General features: G+C 43.8%; 2 protein-coding genes across 6 annotated transcripts in view; both read right to left on the reverse strand.

Annotated features, from left to right (window-relative positions):
* The window catches only part of hivep3a (HIVEP zinc finger 3a), a 36,008-nt gene extending 29,725 nt beyond the window's left edge, over positions 1-6,283 (reverse strand). For 3 of the 5 annotated variants that reach the window (XM_035633368.2, XM_035633371.2, XM_035633372.2), the window contains exons 1-3: positions 3,360-3,552; positions 1,663-1,780; positions 320-487 (exon numbers count right to left, since the gene is read on the reverse strand). The gene's annotated coding sequence lies outside the window, so the exon portion shown is untranslated. Of the gene's footprint in view, positions 1-319; positions 488-1,662; positions 1,781-3,359; positions 3,553-5,826 lie in introns of those variants that run through there. The other 2 variants (XM_035633369.2, XM_035633370.2) reach the window with 2 other exon arrangements.
* A 4,318-nt stretch (positions 6,284-10,601) lies between these two features.
* serinc2 (serine incorporator 2) lies at positions 10,602-17,709 on the reverse strand. The gene is made up of 10 exons (XM_035633373.2): positions 17,552-17,709; positions 14,988-15,149; positions 14,447-14,634; positions 14,254-14,333; positions 13,922-14,059; positions 13,337-13,506; positions 12,054-12,144; positions 11,798-11,960; positions 11,410-11,625; positions 10,602-11,314 (listed from the first exon to the last, which is right to left on the reverse strand). Exons 1-10 carry the CDS (start codon positions 17,588-17,590, stop codon positions 11,176-11,178), a joined length of 1,386 nt encoding a protein of 461 aa, XP_035489266.1. The 5' UTR covers positions 17,591-17,709; the 3' UTR covers positions 10,602-11,175.
* Between the last annotated feature and the right edge of the window lie 1,857 nt (positions 17,710-19,566).

The raw sequence follows: 19,566 nt of genomic DNA on the forward strand, positions 1-19,566 counted from the left end.
TCATTTTAATGAAAATTATGGGCAATTTTAGACTTTGGCTTTTTTCACTGAATGAAGGAGGAAAACATGTCCTAATGATATGCTTAAAACAAACCAGTTCATGTGACATGTTGACTGGTCTGAAGGCAAAAGTGTTTGGAGACTAGAAAGAGCAAGAGTCGTTCCCCTCAAAGTGTGCGTTCATATTTATATAAGCGAAAAAATGTGAGAGAAGCTGATGTGCAAAGAAAAATAGTTTAAAAAAATAATGATAATATATAATATGAATTAATATTAAAATAAAATAAATATGGGCTTGAAAGAGAGAGAGGCTGCTTACCTTCTGGACTCCGCACAGCTGAACAATCCCTGTCTGAAGTGGGCGGCGAGTGTTGGATTGTCGTTTTTCAGAGAGTTGCAGAAATTGTCCGACGCATCCCCCACGATTCAGTCAGACGTGGGAAAGGCGTGAGGGAGGGGGTTTCAGTCGACGGTCCCACTCTGACCCCTTGAGGGTAATAGAAAGAAAGAAACTATTATTTTTGTGACAAAATTCAAGTGAAGCATTGACGAACATCAGACGAACGCGACACTCAGCCCGAATGCTGACATTGTTAATATCTGAAGAAATGTAATCCCTTTTCTTTATGTTTTTTTCTGGTCGTCCATGCAAAATTATGAAGGAGCAATGGCACATTTTCCCTCTGTGAACACGTTTCCACTCCCGCGCCACACTTTATGCGTCGGCTTGGTGCGGCCCGTGTGTTCACTTGGCCGAGCCTCCCTCTTCTGAGAGCCTGGAGGGGTGACTCGGACGACACGAGTGGAGCTCCAGCGATACAAGTGTCCTCCCATTTCACCTGCTACCGAGGACACTGTACTGACTGACACCTGAGGGATGAGGCGCCCGCCGCTGACTCCATGAGAAACAGGCTGTATGAATATCAATGTTGTCCTTCTTCGGGCTCTGCTGCCCTCCACTGAACAGAGGGACCTTTGACAGGGCCTTTTGCGAAGAAAAAAAAACAAAAACTGAAGGAGTGTGCAGTTTTATAATGCAGCAGCGTGCTGGGGGACTTCGGGACACATTGGGAGGGTCTGCGCACGACGAAAATGTTTATCATACCACCGCTATATGCGTTATGAGCCGGGCAGAGTCCCGCTCCCACAAAACTTGTCTGACATTGACTATAGGGACTTGTGTTGTCACTTTATTGGTGATTTCACATTCCTCTCCTGGAGGAGGAGATTTTTGTGTCACGTCTCTGCAATTTCAAATTCAAACGAATCCTGTTCAAGCTAGATTTGGTACGTCACAAACACAGAAAACCAATCCCTGTCGAATATGCAAATGTGAGGCGAAGAAACCGGAAACTTCCAGTTCACGCAGAGGCAGTGTGTTGACGAGAGGACGACAGGTGTGTCAGCAGACAGTTAGAAAAAATCTTGCGAATCAACGGCAAGTGGGCTGAAAACGAAAATGTCCAGGGCGACCAAAGAAACTCACAAATTTGTGACAATCTTTGTTCATCGTTTCAGTGTATTGCAGCGCTTTTCTTCATACAAGCCACAAAAAAAAGCTGCGTTATGCGTTATATTAGGACCACATATGTCACGTAATCAACTGACGTGATGTGTTGTTAAGTCATTATAAGACCACGGGGTATTTTCAGCGTGATTCACCTGTCACCATAGTAACTGCAACAGCGTCTTTACAACGATATCGCCGTCATTCCAGGCGTGTTGAATCTCCAGTAAAAACACGTCACGTCTGCCTTCGTGATGACGTATCGCGTTCAACCTTTTTGGGGGTAAACAATGTAAAGCAAAATATTAGGCATAGCAGATTATTTGGATATACTTTAAAACGTGACTGGAGGGGCTCTTTAACTCTTTGAGCCGTGTTGTTGCTAATGCAAACATTTTCCACCATTCTGGCTCCAGACACAGCGAAAAAGCCATTTGGGGCTTTGGGGCCTTTTGGTGCCACAGCGAGACAATTACGCTCCCACTTCAGCACCCGGGAAACATTAAGCTCATCGGGGGAAACTCCAACCTACAGGGGTCCATAAAAATGAGAAAAACCAACAGGATCACTGTGTCGACGGAGGCGGTGATGATGGTCTCGATCGCGTTCGATGTGCACAGAGCTTAGTAAATTGCTACACGGGATTAAAGTTCTGACATAATGCATTGAAGGCAATTAATAATTGACATGATAACGACAACAATCATAATTTCACACATGAAATGTAGCTGACAGTGCTTTGACGTTATGAGTGCTTCACATGACAATAAACGGACTGTACATTAAATTGGGCCAAAGGATGAAACGGCAGAATTATTATCAATAAGGAAAAACCCAACTGATAGTGATTATAAGAAGACAAAATGAAGATGAAATCAGAATAGATAAAACCCACTGAATGACTATGAATATAATCAAATAAAATACAATTTAAAAACATAGCATAACACATAGAATACAGAGGATGCAGCGGTACATTGGTGGATCATCGTAGGCGATTTGGTTTGCCCGGGACGTGCCGAGGGAAAAAAAAACGTCTTCCTTTGATTTGTGGCACAGCAAGTGCATTGCAGCCTCCCATCGGGTCAACAACGACAACAACATTTGGCCTTTTGCAAAACAGCGATGATGCGGCTGTGTATTTGCACATAGAGCGGCGAGGCGACGCATTCCGACTCCAGGTGTGAACCCATGTCCTCTCACGAGCGGATCACCTGAGGCGCGTGTTAATGCCACGGCCGAGCAGGACCACGGCCGCCTGGTACTATGCTTATGGTCACCGCTGTCACCCTCTGGCACCGCCTTCTTGCTGAAGAGATATGGGCACAACCCTGATGACATCGTCAAGGTTCTTTTTTTTTCTCTGGCTTCAGAAAGCCCCTGGAGACCACGGGAGATACGTACGCACATTGAATACTACTCCTCTCGAGGAGCAAACTGAGCTCGTGCAAAAACTGGTGGACTCGCCCTTTAAGCAGGCGAGTGAGCGATGCAGGTTCACAGCATCGCGCCCGACGGCCGGGACACACAGCCGTGCACAGTAATGCCCCCTCTGTGCATCCTTCCGAAGGTGAAGGACACGACGCAGGGGCAAGAAGAAATGATAATAAAAAGCACCGCAGCAACAGTCTTAACTGTCTTCTCCGCGGGAAAGAAATTCCCTCGTCGAGGACGCAGTGTGACAACCGAATTACAACCCCCCCCCCCCCCCCCCCCCTTTCACTGTACGCAGGCAGACAGCAGGACGACGCGACACACGAGGAGGCAGCCTCGGGTTCTAGTCAGAGGACGACAGCGTTAAACTGTAAAAAAAAAAAAAAAAGATAAAGAAGTCACTTCACCTCCCATTTACCTTTACGTTACGACCTCCCGTCGCGTTCACCGTCACGTACGGAGGAGATGAAAATCCATAACTCACAAGACATCACCTTGCGTACTTGTCAGTCAGTAGAAAAATGATTTCACTAATCAGGAGAGAAGAAAATCAAATGCACTCAAAAAATGTTTCGCCTAATACTAATCATACTTAATACATAACAAGAGCAAATGAATGAAAATAAATGTGATGTGCCAGTTAAGTTTTCGTAAAATACATTCATATTAAATATTATTGTATGTAGTACGGTGTAGTATTGTTGGTCAAAATAACAACAACAACAACAACAACAACAACAACAACAACAAGCTGTTGGAAGAGAACACTGTGGGCTCTGAGGACGTGTGAAGGGCATTTTCTTCTGCTCAACATTTTTTTCTCTCAGTTAAATTTACAACAAAAAAATTGCCAATATGGAAATAGTCATTTATAATAGTCAAAACACTGTAGAATATGTGATATGATGAAAAGGACATTTTAAAGAAAGAAAAGAAAATGCCCTGTTGTGCGACAAGTGTTTTGCAGCAGAGCAATGTTGCCAGCAACCCGGCCGCCTGTCCTCAGATGCCCTCTATCTCATCCGGCGCCTCATTGCGATGAGGAGCGTGTCCGCGCTGCAGAGTTGATCTGTGCGCGCGCTCGTTACCTGGCCTGCACATCCGCATGCATATTCATATCGATCATGCATCACTTCAATTGGGACAGAAATGGGTAATTAAGATTAAACAACAACAACAACAACAACAACAACACCCCTGTTGCCGAACAACCCTACTGTTGCATGCGGGACGTTTAAGCTCCTCCACTTCTTGGCCGCTGGACAAAGCAAAACTCAACCAATTGAAGCTCGCCTGTCGTGATTATGTAATGTTATCGGCGAGCGAGTGAGTAAATAGCGAAATTAATGAATTCATAAATGGAGGAATGAAATCCGCCCCGAGCGGGACCGTCTCCTCACGCATGATGTCATGTCGGCTTCCAGGCGGGCCGGTGACGCAGAGATGTCCGAGCAGCGGCTGGAGTCCGCTCCTCTGCTGCATGCGACGCCGACCCCCGTTGAGTAAACCGCCGATTTAAGACCGATATGCGCTCCTCGGTCGGATCCATACACTTGACAGTGAGAATGATGATATCGCCTGAACACTGAAGGTCCGGGTGTGTGTTCGGCATGAGTGAGGTGAGAGAATGTGGAACCTTTAGCACCGATTCACACTATGATCTTCCACTGAACTGGCAGACAAGGTGACTGGACTATATATATATAAAACATGGGGGGAACAAGATAGTGGTGTGATGGTCATAGAAAAAAATATATAATATCAATAGTTAAATGATTAATAATAAGGTTTTTCACTCGTTCTCTTCTCGGACACGTGCGCTTGCAGAGAAATGACTAAATATTACAATTTTTAGATTTTTTTAAACGGAGTCTGTTTTTTGCCACATTCAGGTCGCGGGGCGCTGTTGTGGCCCGGTGCAGCATCACCATGCGCCGCCGAAGGACACCAACCAACAACCACACACGGAGGACCGAGGAGGAGGAGGAGGAGGAGGGGATGCTCACCTCGGTGTGTGTGTGAGCAGGAGCCTCACTTCTGGAGGGGGGGTTTGTCAAAGTGACTGAGTGTGTGTGTGTGTGTGTGTGTGTGTGTGTGTGTAACAGGCGTCAGCTGCTGTTGCCCGAGGCAACCACGTACCTGCAGCGGCGACGGTGTTGTGGCAACAATCGATCGGCCGATCGCTCGTGTGAGGTGGCGGCAGGTTACTACACGATGCCACAGAGGGGACCACACAGCTGCGCTACGAAATTCTGCAACAAGCTCAGGAGCAACAACAAAGCCTCCAAAACGGCACCGCCTTCAAAATAAAACTGCCTCACACAAAAAAAAACCTACAACACAGGTAGTTCCACTCCTGCCAGTGCCTCGGGCCACAGATCCGGTCTGTGTTTAATTTAAGTAACGTATGTAGACACCGCCTCGGCTGGCTCGATACAAACACCTCCCGTTATTTTCTTATTCCAGACGATTTTAAAACCAGTTCAATTTATTTTGAACCTGCGATCGACACACTTCCTGTGTCGCCGTGTGCAAACCGTGGCTCACTTGCCGCAGCTCGCCGCCGCCGCCGCCTCCCTCTCGCAGACAATGAATGGAGCCAGTTTCGGGGGAAAGGGACGAGCCCGGGACCGGCGCAGGTAGTGCGGCACCAGTCTGACACGTCCGCCGAAAAAACATTACAGAGACCGTACAGCGCCCCCCCCCCCAGCTCCGGTTAGCTTCCGTGAGCTACGTTTCATCTAAGCATTCTGCTCAAATAGCGACAAGAAAAAAAACACGCCACGGGATGAAGACCGCGTCCCGCCATCATTCATTTCACTGTCGCGGTGAAAAGCAGCGACACAATAAGCGACAAGGTGTCCGACGGTCGGGCGGTACGTTACCTGCGGGATGCTCAACTTCACTTCTCTGCGCTGCGGCCACGGCGTCCCGAGCTCCGTCAAGCCCGCCGACGTTTCTTCGACCGGGGGGGCAGGACACTTCCAATTGTGGCTTTCAAAATAAGAGCAGGAGCGCAACAAGCCCTTGGGGTTAAATGTTAGTGGAGCTAACACGCTGAAGTGATACACGCTGTCGCCTGCTTTGATAAATGTAGCCTTGACTGATATTCGACTGTTTTCGGTCAAAACTCGGCGTCCTATCATGATAACTGAAGGTGACACGTTGGACCGGAAGCGCCACATTTTATTCTAGCTAGCTTGACAACGTCATCCTCAGCTGCACCTCATGCAGCAGAAAAGTTAATAGCTGTGCTAAGGTAAATACTGTATCTACACATCTACTGTATCCACTGTATATACACATCTACTGTATCCACTGTATATACACATCTACTGTATTTACACAACTACAGATCTACTGTATCCACTGTATATACACATCTACTGTATCTACACATCTATCTACTGTATCTACACATCTACTGTATTTACACATCTATCTACACATCTACAGATCTACTGTATCCACTGTATCTACACATCTACTGTATCTACACATCTATCTACTGTATCTACACATCTACTGTATCTACACATCTACTGTATCTACACAACTATATATCTACTGTATCCACTGTATATACACATCTACTGTATCTACACATCTATCTACTGTATCTACACATCTACAGATCTACTGTATCCACTGTATCTACACATCTACTGTATCTACACATCTATCTACTGTATCTACACATCTACTGTATCTACACGTCTACTGTATCAACACAACTACAGATCTACTGTATCCACTGTATATACACATCTACTGTATATACACATCTACTGTATCTACACAACTACAGATCTACTGTATCCACTGTATATACACATCTACTGTATATACACATCTACTGTATCTACACAACTACAGATCTACTGTATCCACTGTATATACACATCTACTGTATCTACACAACTACAGATCTACTGTATCCACTGTATATACACATCTACTGTATATACACATCTACTGTATCTACACATCTACAGATCTACTGTATCCACTGTATATACACATCTACTGTATCTACACATCTATAAATGAAATGTATTAGTAGTAGTATTACTGTATCTACACATCTATCTACTGTATCTACAGATTTACTGTATCCACTGTATATACACATCTACTATATCTACACATCTACTGTATCGACTGTATATACACATCTACTGTATCTATGCATCTACTGTATCTACATAACTACTTTATATACACATCTACTGTATCCAGTGTCTACACATCTACTGTATATACACATCTACTGTATCCACTGTCTACACGTCTACTGTATCTACACATCTACTGTATCCACTGTATATAAACATCTTCTGTATCCACTGTGTCTACACATCTACTGTATCTACACATCTACAGTATCCACTGTATATACACACCTACTGTATCCACTGTCTACACATCTACTGTATCTACACATCTACTTCGAATATCTGGCTCCATCACCGGTCAGCCCCCGGTCTATGGTCGTTTTTTGCTTCTTATCAGAGTCTTGTTGGTCCAGGTCCAGATTCTCTGGTGGTAACAAGGAATAAATCCTTGTGAAAGTTGATGCCGCAATTCTTCACCAGTGCTGTCAACAAACAAACAACGAAGAATAAACAGCGTTTGTAGAATAAACAGACACATGTTTTCATCATTTAAGTCAAAATGGGAGACGAAACTCTGGTCTGTTTCAACATTTAAATATATCACTATTATTGGGCTATTACACGCCACGTGTTATATAATGTTCGCGAATCAAGAAAATGAATATAGTGCCTAACGTGTCATTCCTCACATTTCTATGCAATTATTCTGAGCCGACAATCCGTTTTTTTGACTCATCTTATTCATATTAGCTTGACCATCGACCCAGCATCCTGCCACAGCCGGAGCACGAGACTAAACACGCTGAGCGCCTCAAACCCACGAGCACTACCGGCCGCGAGATCCCGCCCCCTTAACAGTAACACCAGGAAATCAATGCAGAGTGTGAACATCTGTACGTGTCATACTCCAGCAGGAGTTTGAGCATGTACAATTATTAATTATGTCCATTATCATTATTATTATTATCATGATCACCATGAGGTTCTCTATTGTTTTGTAGGTTGTCAGTTATGAACATGTGGCACATGCAGCACGAGCACAAGATGAATCATAAAAAAACATGAACAAGATCAAATTTCTTTAATGCATTGGCGGTATCAGGAGAGTTGTATTATGATTGATTGTATATATAATTAGATTTCTTGATTTTGACTATTGAAATTGAAAATGGGAAGCAGCCTAATCACTAATATGTCATCGTGCCATAATCCATATTCCAGGAATATGAGGGCGTTTTGTCTTCACACACTTATACCCGTGACGTGGAGCATCACACACAGCGGTCTAATGAAGACCACTGGGGGCGGTCCGTTAACAGACCTTCATGTGTCAGGGCTCTTTATTTAGCTTGTTTTCCTCCTGGGTTGCCAGGTGACGTGAACTCTCCGAGGAGAAAGAGGAGGCTGGGCCTCCCCTTCCCTCATGGGCCGGGCCCAGAAGAGCAAACCACAACAGGCAGAGGAGCCAGTGGTGAGCCCCAATTACTCGCTTATGCCACTGATCACAGACTCATTCGGGATTATGTAAAGGCCCGTGGCCGGGCAGCGGCCCAGAGCTGGGCCGGGGCTCGGACCACCACCGTCACTGTCACTCATAACACTAACACAGGCGGGAATATAGATATTTTAGATGGTGTGAGAGTGTGTGTGTATGAGTGTGTGTGAGAGTGTCAAAGTGCAGAAGCACTGTCAGTGTCACTGCGGCTGATGTCACTAGCCAATAAAAAAAAGGCATGTGTCATCTGCAGGGGCAGGCTAGGTATCCAGAGATAAAGTGGACCAATGACAGATTACTGACATAACCGGTCACTGTGCTAAATAAGCCTGCTTGGCGTTCCGTATGTCAACAAGGCCATACATAAGCGATAAAACAACACCTTTTAGGTATTATTTATAAACTTTTACAGTCAAAAACTCAAGTTTATCTGTTTTGTCTGGACTGCATGATGTGGCTTTGATCAGGGCTTATGGATAATAAACAGCGACAGGTTCTGGTGATTCAAACGCTGTTCAACTGTAATCAGTGCACAGGAGGATGTGACATCAGCTTCGCCCTCTTCCCCAACTCGGACAGGTCTGGTGTTTCTCACCGATTCACCGATGGCCATTTCCAAATGGGAATAAACCGACCGAAGCTGATTACCGCTCTGTGGGCAGGACTAAAGAAGTCAACAATTTGACAATTGTGAGTTCAACAATGTTGAAAGAGTGATGAAAACTCTTAAATCTTGGTATTTCTTTGCCCAACTTAAAAAACAACAACAACAACAACAACCGCCAAAAGGGCCAAAAGAATACACAGAAAATGGAACAAGCCACAAGGATCCAGACTAACTATCAAGCTAAGGGATAAATCTGAGAAAAGTCACCCATTATGACGGCTTGGACGTTTCAAATTGTATCATGAACTGTAACGAGTAAGTCTCCCCGACGTGGGCCGAATAAAGTTCCATCTTATCTTTTATTTTAATAGTTTGACAGACATTTTATCCAGCGGCGACAATCTAGTGTAAAGATACTTCCTGCTGCATTATGGGAAATGATCAGGATCTGGTGTCTTTGGAGATTCCTCTATTGTATAAAGGAATACAAATTTGCTAGAGTAACTGTTTTTGTGGTGCATTTGAACTGTTGCCGATTGCATTTCAGTCATCAGGCCATTATACAAATAACTATAAAAAAAAAAAAGTCTTTTTCATATATCTATGTCTCATCCATGGTTCTGAAGTGAACGACCGCCCGGCTCTGCTGCGACAGCTCATAATCCAGTAAGACTGGTTTTATTTGAAATATGAAAAAGGCATAGTAAGACATGACATTAAGTCAAAGAGGGAAATCCCATGTGTGCGAAATTATTCTATTTGTTGCTGTGTGGGTCCAAGTGTGCATAGTAATGTTGCAGATGCAGCGTCTGGGATTCGTTACCAGATGTCCGAGCTCGACTTTAGAGCACGCTCATTTCCCAACACGAGCCTCGAGTGAATATTGTTAAGTATAATGAAGTGTTGTGTTCAGGGCCCCCAACTCATGCTGATCTTGTGATAGGGGGGGGAAGCACACATTCCCTCTACATTACTTGCCAAGTGTGAGTGTGTGAGTGTGTGTGTGTGTGTGTGTGTGTGTGTGTGTGTGTGTGTGTGTGTGTGTGTGTGTGTGTGTGTGTGTGTGTGTGTGTGTGTGTGTGTGTGTGTGTGTGTGTGTGTGTGTGTGTGTGTGTGTGTGTGTGTGTGTGTGTGTGTTGCAGCAGGGGATCCTGCATGGAAGGAACACAATAAATCACATTTTAGCAGGATCATGTATTGAATGCAGCGAGGGGAGTGAATGGTTTGGAAATCCCTGCTGAGAAGATTTGATGAAATTTTGTTTGCTGGACATGGAGAAAACAGAGCGGTTGACAAAAAAACAAAGCACCCAAAGACCTGGTTTCTGTAGAGGTTTCGACATCTCACCCCACATCTGTCAGAATCAATCTTCTCTAATGAAATGTGTCTCGTTGGACAGACAACAGTCCCACCTGCTGGACAGAGCTCCCGTCTACATGCCGATTTATAGACGTTAACAAAGAGTGAACTTTATTTCATTATAATGAGAAGTGAACATATTCTTTACACCGACAACTGACCGTCAAACAAACTTTACAAAGACAATCGAAAATTGGTCCCTGTGAACAACGCGTACAAAATGTATTAAAAGCACTCTTGTTACAGAACCAGGGCACTTGAACAAAGCTGCGAAAAAAAGCAGAACTAGAAAAAGTGCAAATTGGACAGAACTTTCCATTCAATTTAACTGATTTTTATAAAAGTAAATATATTTCATTTGAGTCATTTGGTCTTTACCTATTAAAAGGTGTGTAGTGCTCTCAATTCCAGTATCAGTAACAGTGGAGGAACACAAGTAGAAAAATAACCTGAGGCAAAAAAATTGGAGCGATAAAAGCTGAGCTTGAAATCAAACTGCAAATTTCAACATGCTCTCTATGTGCTGTGGATTTAGCTCTAAGAAAAGTATGTTACCACTTTTAAATGTGGAGTTTCAAGCAGAGCAATTTGAAGCTAGAGCTCCTCAAGGTGCAAATAGCAAGAGGCTATCGACCAATGACAAGACTTCACCGGGTTTTTAGTTGAAGTCTCTGTCGGGGAACACCAGCGGGGCCACCAGGGTCCACAGGTATATGACCAAGCCGAGCCAGCTGGAGCAGATCTTCACCCAGACAGCTGGCATGCTGGTCTGCATGGCCTGGACGTCGGTCTCCGGCCTGGTAAGAACAGGAACAAGGTTAGAGGGAGGTAGGTCCCCATCTCTTAGGGGGTTAGCCCCCCAAAAAAAACAGGGTGAATAACAGACACTTACTTGTACCAGTTAGTGAGCGTCATCATGATGTAGAGAGAAGCCAGGAAGAGGGAGAAGTGGAAGAAGGAGTAGCTGTAGGTGACTCCGTCCTCTTCGTTGTCCACAGCCCGTCGAACTCCATCCTCTCCGGTGGCGGCGTCGAAGTCGGTGGTCAGACCCTGGCCCTCCTCGGTCTGCATGAGCTTGTTCACCTGGGTGTTGTTGGAGGAGCGGATACTATGGTGGTCGAAAACACAAGGACTCGTTAATGAAACTCCCGACCTGCATCGGCGTGACTTTATGCACTATGCTGCCGCCACACGACTGGCTGATTGGATCGTTTCACGAATATGGAATGTCTACGTCTAAAGGAAAGTCGTGATGACACAATGACACGATGGTAAAATACCTGGCGTAAAGAGTACAGAACAAGAAGATGGTCAATCCCACGATGCTTTGTGCGTCCCACCACTGGACGTGTGGAGGGGCAGTGGTTGGATGAACAGGCCCTGGTGGTGGAGTTGGGCTGATGGGCTGGACCAAACTCAGCAGACTGGGGTTACACTGCCGGTCTGGAAACAGAAAACACTGTAAACTGTTGACAATTTGACAGCAAATGACAATTAAAGCCAAATGGGGGGGTGGGGGGCACAACTCAGACTTACTGGGGTTGTTGGTCATGGCTGACCAGGTGACGTACATGGTGTAGAGGGAGATGAGGGAAGCCTGCAGCAGGCCTGAGCTGGGCTGAGCCTCCTGCGGACACATGGCAGCGGAGAAGACGAGTCAGAAAAACCAATCCTCATGCTACTAAAACAAAACACACTCTTCGGCGAGAAAACCTGTGACCACTGCAGCCAACGTGAGTTTACCTGAAGAGACTGCGACACATTTGTCTACACCTGTGATTAAAACCAGAAGATGAGAGATTCTCTGGATTCCGTCCAAGAACAGAACCGTAACAAAAACTGCAAGAATGCAATTTAACAAAGTACATGAAAAGATGAAACCAAAGTTGAGTCATTTGGATTAGACAGAGTCCAGCATGTCTGACATGAACCTGGCGTAGACTGGCGCTGTGAATGTATAGTGCCGAAAGTGAAACTCTGAGGTGCCCGTGTGAACGAGGCAGCATTAGAGCCAAACACGAGCCAAACACGAGTCTGTAAAGGCCATTTCCTGCCCAAGGATGTAACCTGACTTTGACCGAACAAAAACCCCTCCAGCAAATAGCAGCTGGAAAGAAAAGAACCATCTGTGAAGAACAGGAGAGCGTCTCTCCACAGTTCAGAATCAAGAAAACTGGTACTTGCCTACTGTGCTGCGAATGGCTCAGGCCCTGCCTACATCCAGAACATGGTCAAACTTTTCTGTTTTTCAAATGAATTAGCTTCATGTTATTAGTGCTTTGTTTAAAAATGAATATATTTGTATTAAATGGACAAGATTTGTAACCAATCCACATTCTAGTGATATTGAGGTGTGTGTACTACGTTCCCATCTATAACGGATTACGGTAATGCACATTGCTGGTGGACTATTACATAATTAATTAATTTTGTAATTTTCTGGCAGCACCTGGTGGTAAAGTTGCAAACCGCAAGCAACCGAGCGACCGACGGGGGACACTTTATGGTGGCACACCACTGATTCCATTTCCGTCAGCGTCTGAAAATTCAACTTGAACGCGGCGTATTCTGGACCGTTTAGTTCAACAACCGTATTAGACATGATGTAGAAACATGGAGACTCACACGGAGGTCAGGTCCACCTAATGTAACTATATTTAATTCATTATACATATATGAACATGAATATATATGAATATATTAAATTTCTGTGAATACGTTCTTTTAAATATTACACACTGTAGCTTTAAGAATTAGGGAACAAAATATCAACATTCAGCAGCGTCAGTACATAGAAAGCCCATTGGGTCGAAATTTACCTGAACTTTGGGAAGAATGGACACGACAGACAGGATGATGCAGAAGATGAAGTTGAGGCTGATGAAGGCCTTGTGCTCGGCGCAGTCGTCGGGCTGCGTGTAAAACACGTAAAAGATCACGACAGCGGTGAAAGCCAGGGCATAGTGGACGAAGGTGAAAGACAGAAGAGCTGCGAGAAACGAGACGAGCAAAAGAGCAGCGTCACGACAGCCGAGGGTGAAACTGTTGCACAACGGAGCAGGATTTGGCAGCTGGAGATAGTTTGCACTAGTTACTTATCTTTTCCATCAAAACTCACATGTGGCGTGTTTCATATAGTTTGATTAATAACATAACCGCTGCATCATTTGTCAGTGTCACCGGCACAAAAACCCTGACATGTAATTCAACGTTCCAGCCACGTACACATGCATATCATTTATTTCCAAAATGTATAATTAACTTTTGGACGGGTATTATAATGTGAGAAATTGTTTTCTGGGGAATAAAAACAGGGAGAATCAATAGCATACATACATACATTTTGAACTTTTGCACTTTAAGGGTTTAATGTCATTAAATTGGAGAGTATGTTTCCTTCTTACCTGCATACCAGCACTTGGAGTTTCCGTTCTCTGCCCTCTCCAGCCAGGACTGGTTCCAGGAATGGGCGAAGTCCACGAGCAGGATGAGCTGGATGATGATGAAGATGAAGGAGCCCACCATGCCGAAGTAATACCACACTGAGACCAGATGGATAAAATATTATTGACAGGAGGTTATTGACTGTGCAGTGGCCCCAGCATCAATATACAATTGTAAAACTCTGTCGTTTTTGCGTGTGTGTGGACTGCTGGTGGATTCAAATAAAATGAAACCTGGAAATTAAGCATTGAATCAAACACTAAAACACTTCACACGTGTCACGGCTTCATACCTGTATTAAAGTCGCCGTCTGGAATGAAGAAAGCTCCCACAGTTATTCCAACAAGAACCAGGAACTTCAAGAACCAGAAACTGAGAGAGAAAACAATAAGGTTATCCTTAGTGTGTATGAAAATAAAAAGCAGTGCCAATGTTTGTCCACCAGAGTGCAGCATTCTCTTATTGTGCAGATCTGCAGCACAAACCCGTTCTGGAGGGCTGCCCGGGGGTCTTTGCTGCTGCGCACTCGGATCATGATGACGGAGAAGAGGAAGAAGAAGCAGGTCATGGCGAAGCACATGCGGTACACCGACTTGTAGCCGACGAAGACGTCACAATTCACCTTGTTCTCTATGCCAGGTATGCTCGACCCCCCCATGCAGAATCCGGGAATCTGATGGCGTGAGAGCAAACAATGAAATACTGAGCTGAAGACAGGCCCAGGATGACACACTGTGTCAACTGTGATGGGATATGTTATTCTAAGAAAAAAAGAAGTCCCAGGGGGACATCTGGCAGAACAACACATAATCCAAGCATGCTGCCCAGCTGCTCTACAATAACCCTGTTGCTGGGTTACAGCCTTGTGAAAGCGATTTTAATTTTTTCCCCCATCTTTGTTTGCATTGGAAAGATTCGTTTGAACAGAAATGCTCCTGTGAGATGATTAACGGTACCTGATGCAACAGCCCCACATCCCCAATGAGGATAATTACACTTGACCTTACCCAGTCTTATCTAATATACCTTTTTAAGATGTTCCTCCATGCCCGGGAGAATCATGACAACGGACACCAGAGTCCCAAGCAGCAGCAGGAAGGAGAAGGCCAACCGGCTCATGGTGGAGTTGTACGTTGAAGGGCAGCATGATGACAGGAGGCAGGGGGCTGAGCCGCACAAACAAGACGCCTGGGGAAGAGGCGAGGCGGAGGAAAATTAGCAGGGGCACGCACACAGGTCCATATTTTATGAAACTCGTGGACGCGGCTCTGGGGTTGTGGGATAATCAGGGTAATGCATGCATGGCTTGTTGCAACAACCATGGATGTGTAGGACAAAGAAAAAAAAAACAAGCAAAACACTGCATCTGCCGGCAGGGCAACCATCTTCCAGCTTGATCACGAGTCCAGGGAAGCAGAGATAAACGATGACTCACAGTAGCAGTAAATAGGCCGGCCATTAGAGCGGTCGCGATAACAAAGCTCGGCCTCTGTTTCTCTTCCAGCGCTGCGAACGGGATCGCAGGAGATTCATGGGAGACTCCGCTGCAGACTGCTGAGAGATCATTCGTCCCCTCACTAAACACGACTGTATGACCGGGCGCACAGGCCCAGGGTGTAAACAATGCAGCCGTGATGAGGAGAATCCAGTTAGTTAGTAAGTTAAAACTCTGCCAGTTTGTACAATAACTTGTGCTCCATGTGTTGAGACAACACGAGAGCAGCAACAGTTGATTGATTAATCGATTAGTAATTGACTACTATTTTGATAATCGATTAAATGATTTTGTTTTATGAAAAAAATCAAATCAAATAAAAAAAATTGAATATTTTCAAACAGTAAACTGAATATCTTGTGTATGGGCAAAATAAAACACCGTCTTAGGGTTTGGGAAACACTATCGACAGATTGTTAACCATTTTATGGCTCAAAACAATTAATCGATTGATCGTGAAAATAATCAATGACAATTATCATTTGTTGCAGCCCTAGACAACACATATCTGAGACATGTAGCTTCCATTAGAAGCTACATGTATTAATAATTAAGGGTCTCAGAAATTGTATCATTTCCCCCGTTTGGATACATGCAAATAACTTGTTTGGAATATTTTCCTTGTATTGTCATCTCTGTGCTTCTGATTGGAAGTTGACTAAGCAACAGTTGGAACTACCATTAAAACGTTAGAGGACCCGAAAACTACCAACTGCCTTCGTCTTCACCAGTGATGTGTGTTAAGATGAGACAGAACTTTATTCATCCAACACCAGGAAATGTACTTGTTACAGCAGAAGAATGTCACAAAAAACAGCAAAAAAATATGCAAGTACAAGAAAAAAACTATTTGAAAAAAGCTATATTTAAAAGCTATTAATAATACAGGGGGAAAAATACATGTATACAGAATGCAAGTACTGCCACTGCTAATATTTGCGCAGTGGATTGAAGTAAGAAGAAAAATAAGTAGCAAATAAATACGCATATGTGTGTGTTTGTGTGTATATATATATATATATATATATATATATATATACACTCACCGACCACTTTATTAGGTACACCTTGCTAGTAAAAGGTTGGACCCCTTTTGGCCTTCAGAACTCCCTGAATTTTCCGTGACTTACTTTCGACAAGGTGTTGGAAACATTCCTCAGAGATTTTGGTCAATGTGCGTGAAAATCCCAGTAGATCTACAGTTTCTGAAATACTCAGACCAGCCCGCCTGGCAACAACAACCATACCACGTTGAAAGTCACTTAAATCCCCTTTCTTCCTCATTCTGATGCTCGGTTTGAACTTCAGCAAGTTGTCTTGACCACCTCTACATGCCTAAACGCATTGAATTGCAGCCATGTGATTGGCTGATTAGCTATTTGTGTTAACAAGCAATTGAACAGGTGTACCTAATAAAGTGGCCGGTGAGTGTATATTGGATGTGGATAACTTTATAAAGTACAGAGGATGATAATGAATAATGAATATTATGTGATACAGTTCGATGTGTGTTATACTTAAAGAGGCGACCACGTGTGTATTTGATCTACATCAAAAAAGTAACAAAAACAATGACGTCATATCATAGCGCTGAGTCAACCCGGAAGTGGCGCCTGCTTGGAAAACAGACGTCGCACTAAAAGTTTGACAATATTACCTTTTGACTGTTATGAAACGATGAGCCATAGAATGACAAGGTGCCCTATGAGGAAACTTTAAATGAAGTCAGGGTACTCGCACAGTGTCTGTCGCACGCTCATATTCAGAAATCTGACAATTCATTTTGTTTCGTTTCCGCGTTGAACTCAGCTTTGGCAAAACGTGTCGATGTTGAGTTAACGTTAACACGGCGACACAGAAGTTTCATTTCACAACTTTGAACGACGGGAGGACGAATTGCAAACGTTAAAACTTCACAACAACTCAACGGAAGATATTTAAATCGAGACATGTACAGTACAAAACGGTGTCATGTCGTCGATACCGAGACCTGTAACATCAACAAGCAACGCCCACGTCTCGGCTCAACAACAGCGAGTAAATTCAATTAACCGAGAAAGTGTGAGAAATTAAAAGTCTGTGGACGTGCACTCACACAACTGGCGACGGAACTCAGCGCCAAACAAGCTCCCATGTTGACTTAATACACAACTTTTAGACAAAAAACTACGAGGCGCTGGGAAAAGTTCACGTCTCTGATCCGGAGCTCAAAGACCAGTCCCGAGGCCAACTGCCGACCAATCAGATCACTGGCGGCATCAACAGTGACTCCGCCCACTTCTAGAACGGTTCCGGAAGTGAGTTTACCGATTCACTCACGCCATTGACGTTTCATAAAATCATTACATGAAGACTTTTAAGCCTGGATCCAAGCCAATAAACCACGAGATGAATCGTTACCATAAAACATTTAATTCAGAGTAAAGAAAATTTAGTTAAACAGAAAAAAGCCTCATCCCAGAAACCATTGCGAATGCCTTTCCAACGACTTCCAACGAATCAGAGACGTCGATGTTACACTTTGGGATTGTGGGTAGTGTAGTTCTTCTCAATGATATCGCGAATAAAACGTGTTTGTTATTTTTGCTTGTGGCTTCTACAGTACGTAAACCATATATGATACATCACTTCAGCTTCTCTTCATCATAGTTTGATCGTCGTCAGACAAAAGGGCAAAGATATTCACTCAATAGTAAACTTGCTAAATTCCTGTGCTTATTTATTATATATTTAGGCTGACTGTATATTGTGAAAAGTATTTTGACTGGTTATTTTCTGTTCCAGTTGTTTGAGTTGATTGTTTGAATTCAATTATTATATCATAATAAACACAAATACTGCATTGTTCAATTGCATTTCAATGTTTAAGCCTTAGCAGCATTTACTGTTGTAGCTCAGAGAAACTATTTATAACTGTTTTGAATAGAGTTAGCAATAAACAAGTCCCAAAAAATGTATATTTGTGTTGTGCTACACAACTTTACATTCATTTTTACAAATCAATATGTAAAAGAAATAGACAATAGACAAAATAGACTGGAATACCAACACTAACAGTTAATTACAAGCATGCATCATTTCTGAAGATGAACATGCTGAAACTAGCTACAATATTGCTGATTGCTGATTAAATAATGACCACAAATGAATGTATTAAACATGTATTAATATTAATTTACTAAAGGGACGTTTGAGGGTAAGGCACTGCTTGCCCACATCCTCCCTGTATGGCAAAACTGCGTATAGCCCCATCGGAGTAAATGAGGAATAAAAATGATTTACTTTAATCAGATGGAGCAGACGTGCTGTACGTACGGTGAGCAGACAGGACTGACGACAAAGGTCAGGACAGTGAGTTTAAGGCAGCGGGGTCGGGGGGGGGGGGGGGGGCAAACAGAGCCATCTGTGTGTTCTAACCTTCAGAAACACAGTGAAGGCTTTTCAACTGTGAGTAATCTGCTTCAGTGCAAAGTCTAAAGAGAAGCAGAGACAGATCAGAATCATTCATCTGATTAATGCTAATCAGGTGACAGCCTCATTATGTTATGCCAGTGTCTATATATCCCTCTATAGGGACTGATAATAGTCAAAGAATGAGTTCCTCTGCTCCTTGATATTTGATATTCCTAAGCAGTAGAATTATAAGCAGCTTATGTTCCATCCCTGTTATTGTCTTGTGGCCCTCAGACCGTTGGCAGCAGTGAGTTTGTCACCTTCATAATGCATTCATTGTTATTCTCTGCAATAATTTGATAACAGCGAAGGAGATAAACAAAACAGAACAATGGGGCTGTAAAGACTGTGTGGCCTGACAGTTTACAGCCTTTTGGTGAGAGCACAGTTGACTTTGGTGCTATTTTCAGGTGGTTGTATCTACAGTAAAAGTGCTTTACCTTCACCACCCCTCCAATGAGAAGGAGGTGAGGACTGATAAAACACACGGTCCATGTAATGTAGGACTGAGGACAAATTTGCTGGGTGACTGGATCGGATCGAGCGACAGGTGGAAATTCAATTCCACTTCTAAACACCTGAACGTGTGGACAAGATGCACCCCTTACTAATAGGACAATGGTACGAACCTCTGAGTGGCAGCGGCAAGAGAGAAGA

Source organism: Scophthalmus maximus, chromosome 5 (genome assembly GCF_022379125.1).
Source record: "Scophthalmus maximus strain ysfricsl-2021 chromosome 5, ASM2237912v1, whole genome shotgun sequence".
NCBI classification, from domain to species: Eukaryota; Metazoa; Chordata; class Actinopteri; order Pleuronectiformes; family Scophthalmidae; genus Scophthalmus; species Scophthalmus maximus.